Source organism: Amia ocellicauda, chromosome 2 (assembly GCF_036373705.1).
Source record: "Amia ocellicauda isolate fAmiCal2 chromosome 2, fAmiCal2.hap1, whole genome shotgun sequence".
Lineage (NCBI taxonomy): Eukaryota > Metazoa > Chordata > Actinopteri > Amiiformes > Amiidae > Amia > Amia ocellicauda.
This window is the reverse complement of record NC_089851.1, coordinates 35,309,656-35,323,409: the sequence shown is the minus strand read 5'-3', so window position 1 is coordinate 35,323,409 and position 13,754 is coordinate 35,309,656. Positions and strand designations below refer to the sequence as shown.

The following is a 13,754-nucleotide window of genomic DNA, read 5'->3' as shown; positions in this document are numbered from 1 at the left end:
GACAACTGCACCACATCAAAGGGACGATGGACGGGGCCATGTACTGTCAAATCTTGGGTGAGAACCTCCTTCCCTCAGCCAGGGCATTGAAAATGGGTCATGGATGGGTATTCCAGCATGACAATGACCCAAAACACACAGCCAAGGCAACAAAGGGGTGGCTCAAGAAGAAGCACATTAAGGTCCTGGAGTGGCCTAGCCAGTCCCCAGACCTTAATCCCATAGAAAATCTGTGGAGGGAGCTGAAGGTTCGAGTTGCCAAACGTCAGCCTCGAAACCTTAATGACTTGGAGAGGATCTGCAAAGAGGAGTGGGACAAAATCCCTCCTGAGATGTGTGCCAACCTGGTGGCCGACTACAAGAAACGTCTGACCTCTGTGATTGCCAACAAGGGTTTTGCCACCGAGTACTAAGTCGAAGGGGTCAAATACTTATTTCCCTCATTAACATGCAAATCAATTTATAACTTTTTTGAAATGCATTTTTCGGGAATTTGTTGTTGTTATTATGTCTCTCACTGTTAAAATACACCTACCATTAAAATTATAGACTGATCATTTCTTTGTCAGTGGGCAAACGTACAAAATCAGCAGGGGATCAAATACTTTTTTCCCTCACTGTATATATATATATATATACTCACCTAAAGGATTATTAGGAACACCATACTAATACTGTGTTTGACCCCCTTTCGCCTTCAGAACTGCCTTAATTCTATGTGGCACTGATTCAACAAGGTGCTGAAAGCATTCTTTAGAAATGTTGGCCCATATTGATAGGATAGCATCTTGCAGTTGATGGAGATTTGTGGGATGCACATCCAGGGTACGAAGCTCCCGTTCCACCACATCCAAAAGATGCTCTATTGGGTTGAGATCTGGTGACTGTGGGGGCCAGTTTAGTACAGTGAACTCATTGTCATGTTCAAGAAACCAATTTGAAATGATTCGACCTTTGTGACATGGTGCATTATCCTGCTGGAAGTAGCCATCAGAGGATGGGTACATGGTGGTCATAAAGGGATGGACATGGTCAGAAACAATGCTCAGGTAGGCCGTGGCATTTAAACGATGCCCAATTGGCACTAAGGGGCCTAAAGTGTGCCAAGAAAACATCCCCCACACCATTACACCACCACCACCAGCCTGCACAGTGGTAACAAGGCATGATGGATCCATTTTCTCATTCTGTTTACGCCAAATTCTGACTCTACCATCTGAATGTCTCAACAGAAATCGAGACTCATCAGACCAGGCAACATTTTTCCAGTCTTCAACTGTCCAATTTTGGTGAGCTTGTGCAAATTGTAGCCTCTTTTTCCTATTTGTAGTGGAGATGAGTGGTACCCGGTGGGGTCTTCTGCTGTTGTAGCCCATCCGCCTCAAGGTTGTACGTGTTGTGGCTTCACAAATGCTTTGCTGCATACCTCGGTTGTAACGAGTGGTTATTTCAGTCAAAGTTGCTCTTCTATCAGCTTGAATCAGTCGGCCCATTCTCCTCTGACCTCTAGCATCAACAAGGCATTTTCGCCCACAGGACTGCCGCATACTGGATGTTTTTCCCTTTTCACACCATTCTTTGTAAACCCTAGAAATGGTTGTGCGTGAAAATCCCAGTAACTGAGCAGATTGTGAAATACTCAGACCGGCCCGTCTGGCACCAACAACCATGCCACGCTCAAAATTGCTTAAATCACCTTTCTTTCCCATTCAGACATTCAGTTTGGAGTTCAGGAGATTGTCTTGACCAGGACCACACCCCTAAATGCATTGAAGCAACTGCCATGTGATTGGTTGGTTAGATAATTGCATTAATGAGAAATTGAACAGGTGTTCCTAATAATCCTTTAGGTGAGTGTATATATATATATATATATATATGAGAGAGAGAGATACATAGATAAAGAATTTGAGTTTTAGGAAATTATACATCATACATTTGTAAATGTGGAAAAACATGCAATTAGTGTGGCATTAATAAAATATGGAGTTTTAGGGAGCCCATTGCCAAACCTCAGTAGCTGAAACAGGCTAAAACTAATTGTGATACTGGAGAAAGCCACAGAGAAGTTCCAGCATATCTCTAAAGAAGATGAGAGTTTGATTTATGCCTTAACTCTTTATGAAATAGATTTCTGTATTCTGTTTGTTTGAAATATCCAAGCTTTGACATTCAGAAAACATCTTACAGTATTTAACTCTGTAACATTAAAATGCCATTAATTACTTAAGAGGTAAAGGGAATTTACACATTTGGACACTATTTGCTATATTTTACTACTAATAAAGTGAGAAGGACTGTTAAGATTTATTTTAAATAAGCACCATACAGCCCACAGCAGAACAAATTTAAAATATCATGGTGGTAGGCTTTGTTTGACCACAAGGTGGCATCAGAGATCTCTTTAATCTGAAAATGCACACAGTCCACAGGTTAGGACTATATATGTATAGATACACACACGTAACTATCTGAAAACTATTTATTCCAGGATCAATAACTAACAATCATATAGCAATACATGCCATTTACCTCAGCTGCTCCCATTAAAATGTTATCCGTCCCAATTAAATAAAAGATACATACCTATGACACAGTGATGATTGATCTCATAAACAAAAGAGACAGAACAACTGAAAAAGAGGAAAACTAAGATTGGGAAAGAAACAGATTGTTCAGAAATCCAAGCTTATCTTTCCTCAGTCTATATTCCACTTGATGCAGATGGCATTTCCATACCAAACCTCTCCTAAAAAGACACCACAGACAGATAATCGAGATGCTGATGTGATGAGGATTATAGCATTACATCTTTAACTATGAAACACAGCAATAACGGTCACCAGTCCATAAAGACTGTCCAGAAGAGCAGCTGTGAAAGGATGAAACATGAAACATCTGAAATTTCAGCTCAATGAATGATTTATGTGTTAAATACATCATCAGCAACAACCTTTGTAAGTGCTCTCATAGATGAAGGCCTCTCCAATGTCTTGCCCAGGTTTCTCCAGCAAAGAATACTTCCATCTTCTATGTGCTGGTCTTCTTGGGCGTTTGGTGGCTGAGCTTTTGGGATCCATTAGATGTGCTTCTACAGTCCATCTCTGCTCTGTCCAGACAATTGCCTGTTTCACATTTTCACTCTTTCAGTGATGTCACATGTCTGTTTGTTCTGAGAACAGAACTCATTCGTTTTCAATCTCTTCTTGTTATTTAAAGCATGCATCTTTCCACATGGCTTTGTTTTTTAATGGAGATATTCTGTCCCTTGCGTGTTAAATTTCCAGGTTTTTGCATCCAAAGGTGAGCACTGGTAGTATGCCTGGGTAAAATACTTCTCTCCTGAGGCAAAGAGGCAGATTACCTTCCTTTTTTTCCCCATTTTGAGAAGATGAATACATTATCAATATAAATTCAGGTCTGCAAATCTGTGTAACTAAATTATATTGCAAAAAGTGCAATTTAAACTACTCAATGTTTTTTCACTGAATCATAAAGCAAGGTCCCAGTTGACTTAGAAATCATGCAGATGCCGTTCGGCGAGTTTTTGTGTCTCCAGTAGTTTCTGGCATAGATCTCTACCATACAGATTTGGATGTTAAAGCAAACAAAGAGAAAGAGAAAGAGGAGTTTACTGGTTTTCAGATTTTTTTATTTATTATTATTCCATAGTAACTGAAGCATTGGACAAGTACTGTAGTTGCAAACCATGTTGCAAGTTTCACATACCAGAATGTTCAGGTCAGACAAACCACATTCCCCAAGCAATACAAAGTAGCAATGCAGGTTACTGAAGTCAAGAGTCCACAGCGGGTTACTGACACGAGTTCATAGAACCAGTCTGTACAAGGGCGATAGATCTGCAACACACTCATATTTCATGCCTTTTCATCTAAAACAAACAAACAAACAAACAATTGTTATAATTTAAACCATGTTTCTTGTCTTTTACCAACTATTTCAAATTTTATAAAATATAGACTTTATATACCTACAGTACATTCTCTATTTTAGGTTGATAAATATTTGTCGTCGTCGTCTCAAAAAATATACATGTCCATGCGTCCACAATATACATAAAATACAATAAATATATTCAATAGCAATACAGCAAAAGTAAAAAAAAAAAACATTTCCTTCAAAAAACGAACAAAGAAAACAGTACAGGAATGGGCAGCATTCATAAATGAAAAAGGCAGAACAAACTCATGAAGGCCTGTCTATCTGTCTCAAGTTGGGTCTTTAAATGGCTTCAAATCTTTGAGGGTAAACAAATATCTGTTAAGGTCTTAAAATAGTGCAAAACAACTTTCAAGAGAGCTCTATAAAAGGCCATTTAGGACTTGATGGGATGTCTGGTGACTTAATATTCAAACAACACTCCTGTGTTCTGCCCGGAGACGTGATTACTGTGAGGCGTCAGAAGAACAGCTAGCATCACTTCTGCTGTCATGCATGGGCAGCGAATGAGGTCGCAAACTACCAGGATAACTCCAAGACAACAAGAACTGTGACACAATTGGATATACATTTTAGAATGAAAATAGGCACTTCTTGAAACTTCTTGAAAAAGTTGTGAAGAGACTAAAACACACTTGTGGAGAGCCATTAATTGACTCTGGGTTACCTAAACATAAACGTCGTTTGGTGGGTCACCTAAACATAAAATGACACGATTCATTATCAACTAGAGACCGCAAATAAAATCTGATGAGGATGGGATCATCTCTTGATTGAATTATGTTTATGTTCTAATCTATATTTCAAGACGAGCTTATCAGGACTAAAATAGTCTAGTCATTTTAGTAAAACAGGCCTTTTGAAACACAAGAACTGAGAAAAACATTCATACTTGTAATATCACAGGATAAAATTAAGTCAAAGTGACATGAAAGAAAGCCAAAATATAATATAAATATCTCCATGTTCAAAGAAATTTCCCCCATTTTAGTTTCTATTGGTCTTAGAGCATCCTTGTTTAAAATGCCTACAGAGCAGTCATGTAACATATGCCTGAAATTAGTTCTATTTGGCAATATTAAAATAAAAATACCTACAAAGAATGAGAAATAAAAAGGAAATATCTGATCATTACCATTAAATAACATTTTTTTTTACTGTAATTGTAAATGTAATGATCCTCCAGCCTCAACACAAAATGTAATTTTCATCCCACACATGAAATCTCAGTGTCACCCCATACACTTATAAACAGAGAAAAACAAACTGTGATCTTCTAAAATACTGAAATTGTACAGCATTGAAAGTAACTAAAATCATTAAGCAGTCAAAGCATAACTATCGGCCATAAAATGATGCACTTCACACTCCTCCCTTACGAGGAATTACGCACACTACTAAATGCACATAAAGCTGTTCAAGTATTGAGTTCAACATTACAAACCTAATAGTGTGAAGGCGCTGATTCAGGAATCTACCAGCACAGAAAATATTATTATTTTCAACCTGTGGTGTAAAAGCCATCAAAGTTATTAAAATAATTATATTAATCAAGACATTTAACACATAATATGGAAATAATAAGATATATAGAGTCTGTTGGTTCTGTGGAATTGCAACAGAAGATAAGGAACTGGAAACTCATTTGTTTGTTTGCTTGCTGATATGACTGACTTTTGAATAAGTAAAGTGAAGTAAATCTATATGACACAAAATTAAGAGATACTTCAGAAATGAGTCCTCCGTTTTGGCATGGGTAACAGACCCTCACTCACTGCTTCCTAGCTTTTGGCATGTAAAAAGAAATACCTTCAATCTGCAGCTCACAGTATTACAGTATCTTCCTGGATTGTATTATTTTTTAAAGAAAAGTGTAAACGGGTTATGTGGATACAATAAATAAAAATGCATTTAGAGTAAGCATAAAAAGAGCCTACACAATTCCGCAATAAAATCAATATTCTTTCAATTGATTTAAATGTAATCAATATTCAGGATTGCTACAGTACATTTAATTTTCAGCGAAATACAATTCATTATTTATTCAACAAAGCTGCGGCATTTAAAGCGATTTTATTGGGATTGATAATCTTCTCTTTTCAATGAACTGAAGATTAGTTTCTAACATTAAAAAAAAGCTATTCCTTTTAGTCTCTTTTTAAAAAGAATCTGCCAAAACCTTAAATGGAACAACGTTAATGCTGTCATATTGAACAGTTTCGAAGTCTGTTTACAGCATTAATTATAAAGTATGAAGTGTGTCAAGAGTTCTTCTACCCATTCTTTACTTCTTCCTATTCAGTCGAAAGGGAGAACAAAAGCAAGATGGACAAGGTTTGGCACTGCTGTAATGCAGAGCTGCTGCTAGGATACAGTCTGTGGGAGCAAGAGAAACGCCTCTTTAGACGACAGTTCGCCTCTGTTGCGTTGGAAGCTCTGACCCGGGCACTGCTGATTAAGAAAAGGGATGTCAGACGGCAAACACAAATTGTCCTCCACACCATTTCCATTTCATTAACATGTATTGCATTAATAAAACACCCCCGGTTCTATTTTATGCCTTGTGGTGCGTATATAAATGCAGCAGTGCTGTAATTAGAGGAACACTATCCTGGTGGTAGCGCAGAAGTTGGGTTGAAAAAAAAAAAAGAAAAACGGTTTACAAATGAAACGAAACAAAAACCTCGATGTAGATTTGAGACAAAAGCATACAGGTATCCAGGAATGCTGAACTGGAGAGACCATACTTTAAATTTAAAAAGTACACATCCATACAGGGCATAAAAAGCCATGTGAACAAACAGAACTATACATACTAGTCTTAAACCTTCGAACCTTCAGCTTTCAATTCCATATCGTATCTATAGATCTTGTACTTACACAGAGGAAATGCAAATAGGAGTTAACTACAATCTTCCAGTAAAGCAAATAAGGCGTTGAAAATGAGACCTATGACTTTGTAAAAATGTTTTCAACAGTGCAATCTCCATTTCATGTCAGCCAACAGACAGATTGATGAGTACTGGTACACAGTTTACAGTATATTGTACAGCATCCTGAGATCTCCTAAAATAAACGAGAGAGGCCAATGATAATAGGTCTACAGATCTCTGCCGAGTTTTGACAGGGCTTTCTTTTTCGTAGAGTAAAACACTCAATCCATTGGCTTGGGCAAGTGTATCCTCTGTACCGAAACAGACCAAAGTGATGGGCATGAACACACGGGAGACAGAGACATTGGAAACTAGTTGGAACTACTAGTTAAACCCCTCATTTCAGCAGGTAAGCATGTTTCAAAACAACAGTTTATCAATGCTGCCCATGGATGGATATACAGTAATTCACATTTGCGCAAACACACCAAAACAAAACATTATAAAAAAACAACAAAAAACAAAACAAAACATTGTGTTGTAACATTTCTCCCATCTTTCAAGTTTGAACAGAGAATCAAATGGACTCTACAAAGCCAAAGGTTCAGCTAAATGGACAATGACTGAGTAGTTCAGCTGTAGAGTAGGTTTCATTGGCAACAGGTCACATAACCTTTCTTTACACTAAACGCATGTGGCTGGACGCTATAAAAAGAATATGGGATTAAGAGCATGTTGAACTCATCTTCAATACCCAACAGGTTTACACACCTAATCAATTTACAGCGGCCTTTTCATGTCCTGCAGGAAATCATAACAGAAAGACAAAATCATATACATTTTACCCAGATTCAGTAATTGTGTGCCACTGTGCTGGCAATGATTTTGTCTTCCTGGGGTTAAAATGTTCAAATGGTACACTATGCAGGTCAGCAGGACAAGCACACATATAATATTGCACCATGTTATACAATAGCAGACCATACTGATGGAATTATCAATTTGCAGTTCTCTCAAGTGGCAGATAGTATCAGAATCCCATGCCAAAGTGTCCCTGATGGATGAATGTATGGCCATTGGATTGACGAGCGTTCAGTTTTCATTTTTCTTGGGAATGGGTCTCAACATTTGAAAGTAGAGGTTTATAGGTACAATCCCCAATAACTCCAGGGGTTCAATTAGGGCTTTTGGTTTTACTTCCCTTAATCTTGGAAACAATATCTGAATCAATGTTGAGACCACCACACAGTGAGATAACGGACGTATTGGAAGCTACAATAAAATCTTTAGCGGTGAGGGTAGATGCGTCATGTGATTGGCCAACTTTTGTAATTTAAATGTAACCAATTAGAATCAGCTTCTCAATTTTGACATGAAGGTCACACAAAGCACTGGGAGAGTTTGGTCATTCCCACATGGAAATCTCATATATGTACAACATCACATCAGAATTAACATGTTTTCATATATCTGTAATATATTTAGACAACAATATACATTTATGAACATATATTTGCAAATATGCGAGTTTTCCATATGGGTTAGCAGGTCTTTCCAAGTTTAAGAGATTTCACTTAAAGAGATATCACAGGGTCAAAAATGATTGAGGAAAACCAAAAGCCCTATCTATTCCCGATAATGGAGTTTGAAAATGCAATGAGCTAGAATGAGCTGTGAGGAAAACTTTCAGATGTTTTTACAAGAGATAATAAACCTTATAAGAAGCAAAAGTTTCAAACAATTGGATTTCTTATACCTAACTAAGGCAGGAATATTCAGGAATGTTATTTTCTCCTACAGGCTGGATAAGTCAGAAACATCGCATTATTATTAGTTAAATAATACTGATAATAACATCTTAAAAATAAGTTCAATTCTCTTCAAATCTTCAACAACTACAGCTTCTACAGCTGTTCGTTTCCCATGCTCTACAGCAGTTCGTGTTTGTTTTTAATCAAGCATAATTTTCCCATCGTTTTTGATAGAATCATTTCACTCGCTCGCGGCCTGTACTCGTGCATAGCTGACCTGTAGTACCGATTAGTCTTCCCCTGTCATTGCTTTGCGGAGTGAACTTTTAGATCTTGGCTATGGAATACTGCAGACCACTGAGCCCTTTCTGTGGGAATAATAAAAAAGAAAAACGTCTATAAAAAGCCAACAAAACACATCCAGTTACAAGTCAGAATGAGCCAATCAGATTGACTGGGATTCAAATGAGAAACCCCCTGAAGGCACAGCCCAGCCTTGCCACAACGGGATGTGGCAGATGGACTCTGGAAGACCCTTGATTATCACAACCATTCTGCTATCAATACGTCGTCCTGGCAGGGATTATCAGTAGAACTGTGTTTCCTGCATCGATGCCCAATTTGTCTATCTTCCTGTTCATCTGAAACTGCCTACAATAAATACATTTGTTTCTTAAAGCTATACATATGTACAGTCACAAGCTAGTGGTACGTCTCACATTGTAAAATCCTTGGTATCAACTCGATTTCCCTGTAAAGAGATGCTGATGGAAACACAGTATGCTGGCAGCTGATACACTTTCTATTCTTTCGTTGAAGTAGCTAATTATCTTCCAGAATCACTATACGTTACATTCAGAATCTCATCTGCCTGACTTTTTTCTATCTTATATTATTAAAACTTCAAACATGCAGCATGAAAAGGGTTACTCATAAATGTAAGCTACAGTAAAATACCCTGGGAATTTCATGTAGGCCCATTCCTTTTCTGTCGTCAATAACCTAATATGATTCTTCATACGATCAATACGTGAAAGCTGCTGCATGTAGCAATCATTTCAGGGAATGTGACATGACATTTCTTATCCAAATATTAGGCAAGACAGCCCATCTCGGTAAAAAGACATTAAGAAAAGTTTTGAAGGCTTACCAGTGTGAGACTTAATCATTCTTACACAGAATTATTTGAAGGCTTGTTAGATTTCACAGATTATTTTTGCTATCCCTACCTTCCTTTAAAATTGCAATTAGTGTTGTTAATCCAAGTTCTTTATCACATTCATTACATCACAGAGGTCACATACTGATTAATTATTTCCATTAAAAGGACCTTTTTGAGCACATTGGGAAGTTAATATCTACAGCAGACACATTTTTTGCACCTCCTGATTGCAGTTTTAATGGGGTGCCTTTCATGAGAAGGAATTATTAATAAACCCACGATCTGTCATCAGATCTCTGCGCTCAAACTGAGAGACAGGCATGGATTAACGATGCTAATTACAACTTTAAAGCCAGGTAGAGACAGCAGAGATAAACGTGTAAATCTAGCAAGCCTAATTATGTGCCCTCTCTTGTCACTAATGTTATCTGGCACAGTTCATATTCAGTAGAATTACACAGATTTTAAGTCCATTTGTTCAGCCTCACAATAGAACAGCATTTTCATGACACTTGCTTTTTGAAAGCCCACTCCTTGCATCCTACATCTGCAGGCTTTGTAGTATTTTAAAGCATTGTTAAATTTACAATTCAATCGAACGTGAGATCTTACACATCGTTTACAAAACAAACAATTGGTCCCCCTCCTGATCTTATAAAAAAATAAATAGATAAAAACCTAAAGTTAAAATACTGGCATATGCAAATTAAAAGCTAATGCAGCTCCAGAATAATGTAAAAAAGAAAAAGAAAAAGAATATATACAGAAGAGTGTCACAAAATGACAGATCCTAACAAAACAAACATGACCAGCCATGGGTGACCAAGCCTGGCTCAAACACTGATCACCACATTCACAGCTAGACCAGAAAACTGCACAGAAGACAAAGCATTGCTTGCACTACAACTTCTATTTGGCTCAGCTTTCTTCAGCCATACCCAACATGTACTTCATGAAAATTAAAAAATATAGATGTATTACCAACTGGATAGGTGACAAAACATTGTAGTTCTGTACAGTATGCAATGTTTAATATGTTTCAAGAAAAATAATATCACATCGCCATCTATGTATAGCTATTTAAAAAGCCAAAACCCTTCCTTGTTCCCCAGGTGAACTCATATACATTTAGAAAAAGATGGAGACCTAGATACAGCATACATTCTGTACCGGAGAATACTACTAGGTCAACTTTAGAAACAACTGAACAATAAAAAAAAAAAAAAACATTTTTTGGCTTGTCAGTCGATCGGAGGAAAGCTTGGAAAGAAACAGTGACCTTACCAAGAACCGAGAAACAATATTATAAATGTATGATTAACTACTTATGATTTATAAAAAACATTTCAGTTGTAAAAGCACCAACATGTATACGTTTATGCGATCACTTTGTTTTCCCGTTCATTCAACCCAATCGAGTGTTTGTTTCAATTTAGAATCTAGGGAGTTAATTGAGAAGCCGCACCCACCCAGCAGTGCTCGGCCAATTGTGCACCCCCACCTGGCCAAGGTCAGCAATGGCAATCCCCGTCACTCTTCCTGACACTCTGAAGGGGAAGAGGAGCCTTGCATTGGCGCCCATCCTTTTCGTGGGTGTCTGGTGAGTCACTGGGGGTACGGTTTTGCAGCAGGATTCAAGAACTTCAGTTTGGCGAGTGGCACAGCCTGACTGGTCTGATCCTATCAATCTCCAGACTGCAAGACTCACCCTGCTCTGAGCTCAAATGATTTCACCAGATTAATGACTCCAAGTCTTATAATGCTAAGGAATATGCTTTTTTTTTAGACATGCTAATACAACAGGCAATATTTGCATTTGAATGGCAGGTTAGAAAAATCCAGGGTGTGCTGGGATAAAACTGTCCTCTTGCAAAGGCATGATGTGCCTCTACTATGGCGCATAGTACACGATTGTATCCATAATGACTTACACAATTACATAGAATGCATATACACCAACTTTACTGGGATACCAAACGTTTACTGAAAACACAGTTTATCTTCTTCGATTGTTTTAGGCATTATGATGTAATCCCACTAGAATGTCTAGGAGGACTTATTGCATAATTAACAGGAAGGGTTTCTCTATAAAAGCCTTACTACCCAAATTATTGATTTTTCCGCAATTTCTTTTCGTATTACACAGACAGACACACAATAGCAAAAGACTAACTATTTCAAGCTGAGAGTGTAAAACATTCACCTGTTCACAGGTATACACAAACCTGTGAATTGTCATTTATGTATTCAGAGTCTGAAGCAACTTGTGTGTGGCTTTTTTCATCCTCCTGTTGTATTTTTAGTTGTTTTTTCCGACGTGAATGTATCGATGGAGGGAAAACAATAATTTGGTGGGGAGGGGGATAGTATTGCTATTTTAATTTGCTACTTGTAATTGAAGACATACTCACCCCCAACCTTTCATATTCATGGGGGGTGGGACTACAGAACAGTCTGCAAAGACACTGACGTATTCCAGCCCGTGTCATTACCAGTCTGTCAGCTTCACTTGATATCTTCCTGCCGTCATATGACTTCTGAAACCCAGGCATCCTGAACACTAGCCTACACATGCTTTCCCCAGCTCTCCTTGTAAATCTTCCCAGTCATATTCCAGGCTGCTTGGATCCATGTTGCAGAGTTATCCACAAATTCCTCCTCGTCCACTAGCAGTATAGAGACATCCTACTGCGTCGCATGGCTTCACTGATCAAGTAGGCCGGGCTCAGCTCAGGTTCCTCAGTCATTATGACAATATTCTGCCACTCCCCGGACTGGTTGGATTTTTTAATGGTGTCCACTACACAGAGGGCATAGAGGCAGTCCTCGAAGGTGGCAGCCATGGTCAGAGGCCTCCCATCCCAGGTTCGCCTGTCGTCCTGGTCCTGGAAGGCCTGCCGCACAGCCTGGACCATACAGATGGTCCCAGTGAGGTAGGGAGAGGGGATGTCACTGAAGGCCTTCTCGGGCAGAGAGGCATTGCCCAGCGAGGTGCAGTCCTTCAAAAGCAACTCCCTGCTGGGGGCGTTGTTCTTCTGCCCGTACAGGTCCGTTCCGCTGACAGTCAAGCGCCCCACGGAGCCCACCACGATCACCTCCTGGTGGAACTCGCCTGGCACGTTGAAATTGAGGGTGACCGTGCAGCAGGCCCCCCTCTCCAGGACCATCTGGAAGGTGCAGAAGTCGTCACTGGTGATCTGCCGAATGCCCTTGATGTGATCCGTCTGCTTGACGAAGGTTTTGAGAAAGCCGTGCACCTTGGCGGCCTTCTGCCCCGTGAGGAACATCAGCAGGTCGATGATGTAGCTGCCCACCGAGTGCAGCCCCCCGCCTCCCATCAGGTCATCGCAGCTCCAATTGTACTTCTTCCCCAGAAGACTCCCGCTGTGGACTTGGGCCTCGCAAACTAGCAGCTCCCCCACGTAGCCCTCCTCCACCAGCTCCTTCATCTTGACAAAGGCCGGCAGGAATCGCAGCACATTCCCCATTATGCTCATCAGCTTGGGGTAATAGTGGGCAGCCGACATCATGCGGAAGGCGTCCAGGGGGGTCGCGGTTCGGTCGCAGATGACGTTCTTGCCGATGCCTTGAAAAACAACAGAGACCGAGACAAAAAATGAGCTTCTTGTTGAAATACAAACCCAAACCATTCTTCAATCATAATATTAAAGTAATTTCTAAGGGTGATTGGTTAACATAGAACTGTGGGATACCCAAACTATTATGCATCCTATTTTTACTGTTAAAACTACAATTAATGCACAGTATAAATGTTTTACAGGATTACTGTCTAAACAAACAAACATTCATTACTATCATTACAGTGCTGGTTCCATCAAAGCAGGTCTAATGGTGACAAATCTACTCACTTCTCAAAATATATTAAGGAAATGCATTTCTTCAGCAAATCACATTTCAGAAAATCAGGATTTTATACTAGAATACTATTAGCACGTGAGCACTAGAGCACGTGAATGGCACATTTCTGCTTGGATTATCTTAGTTGGG

At 39.1% G+C, this 13,754-nt stretch overlaps 1 protein-coding gene across 1 annotated transcript in view; it reads right to left on the bottom strand.

Moving 5' to 3' along the window:
- Window positions 1-3,630: 3,630 nt before the first annotated feature.
- The window catches only part of gfod1 (glucose-fructose oxidoreductase domain containing 1), a 47,603-nt gene continuing 37,479 nt past the window's right edge, over window positions 3,631-13,754 (bottom strand). The window contains exon 2 of the mRNA XM_066723351.1: window positions 3,631-13,332. Within this exon, the coding sequence (XP_066579448.1) occupies window positions 12,413-13,332 (920 nt within the window). The 3' untranslated portion in view covers window positions 3,631-12,412. The remainder of the gene's footprint in view (window positions 13,333-13,754) is intronic.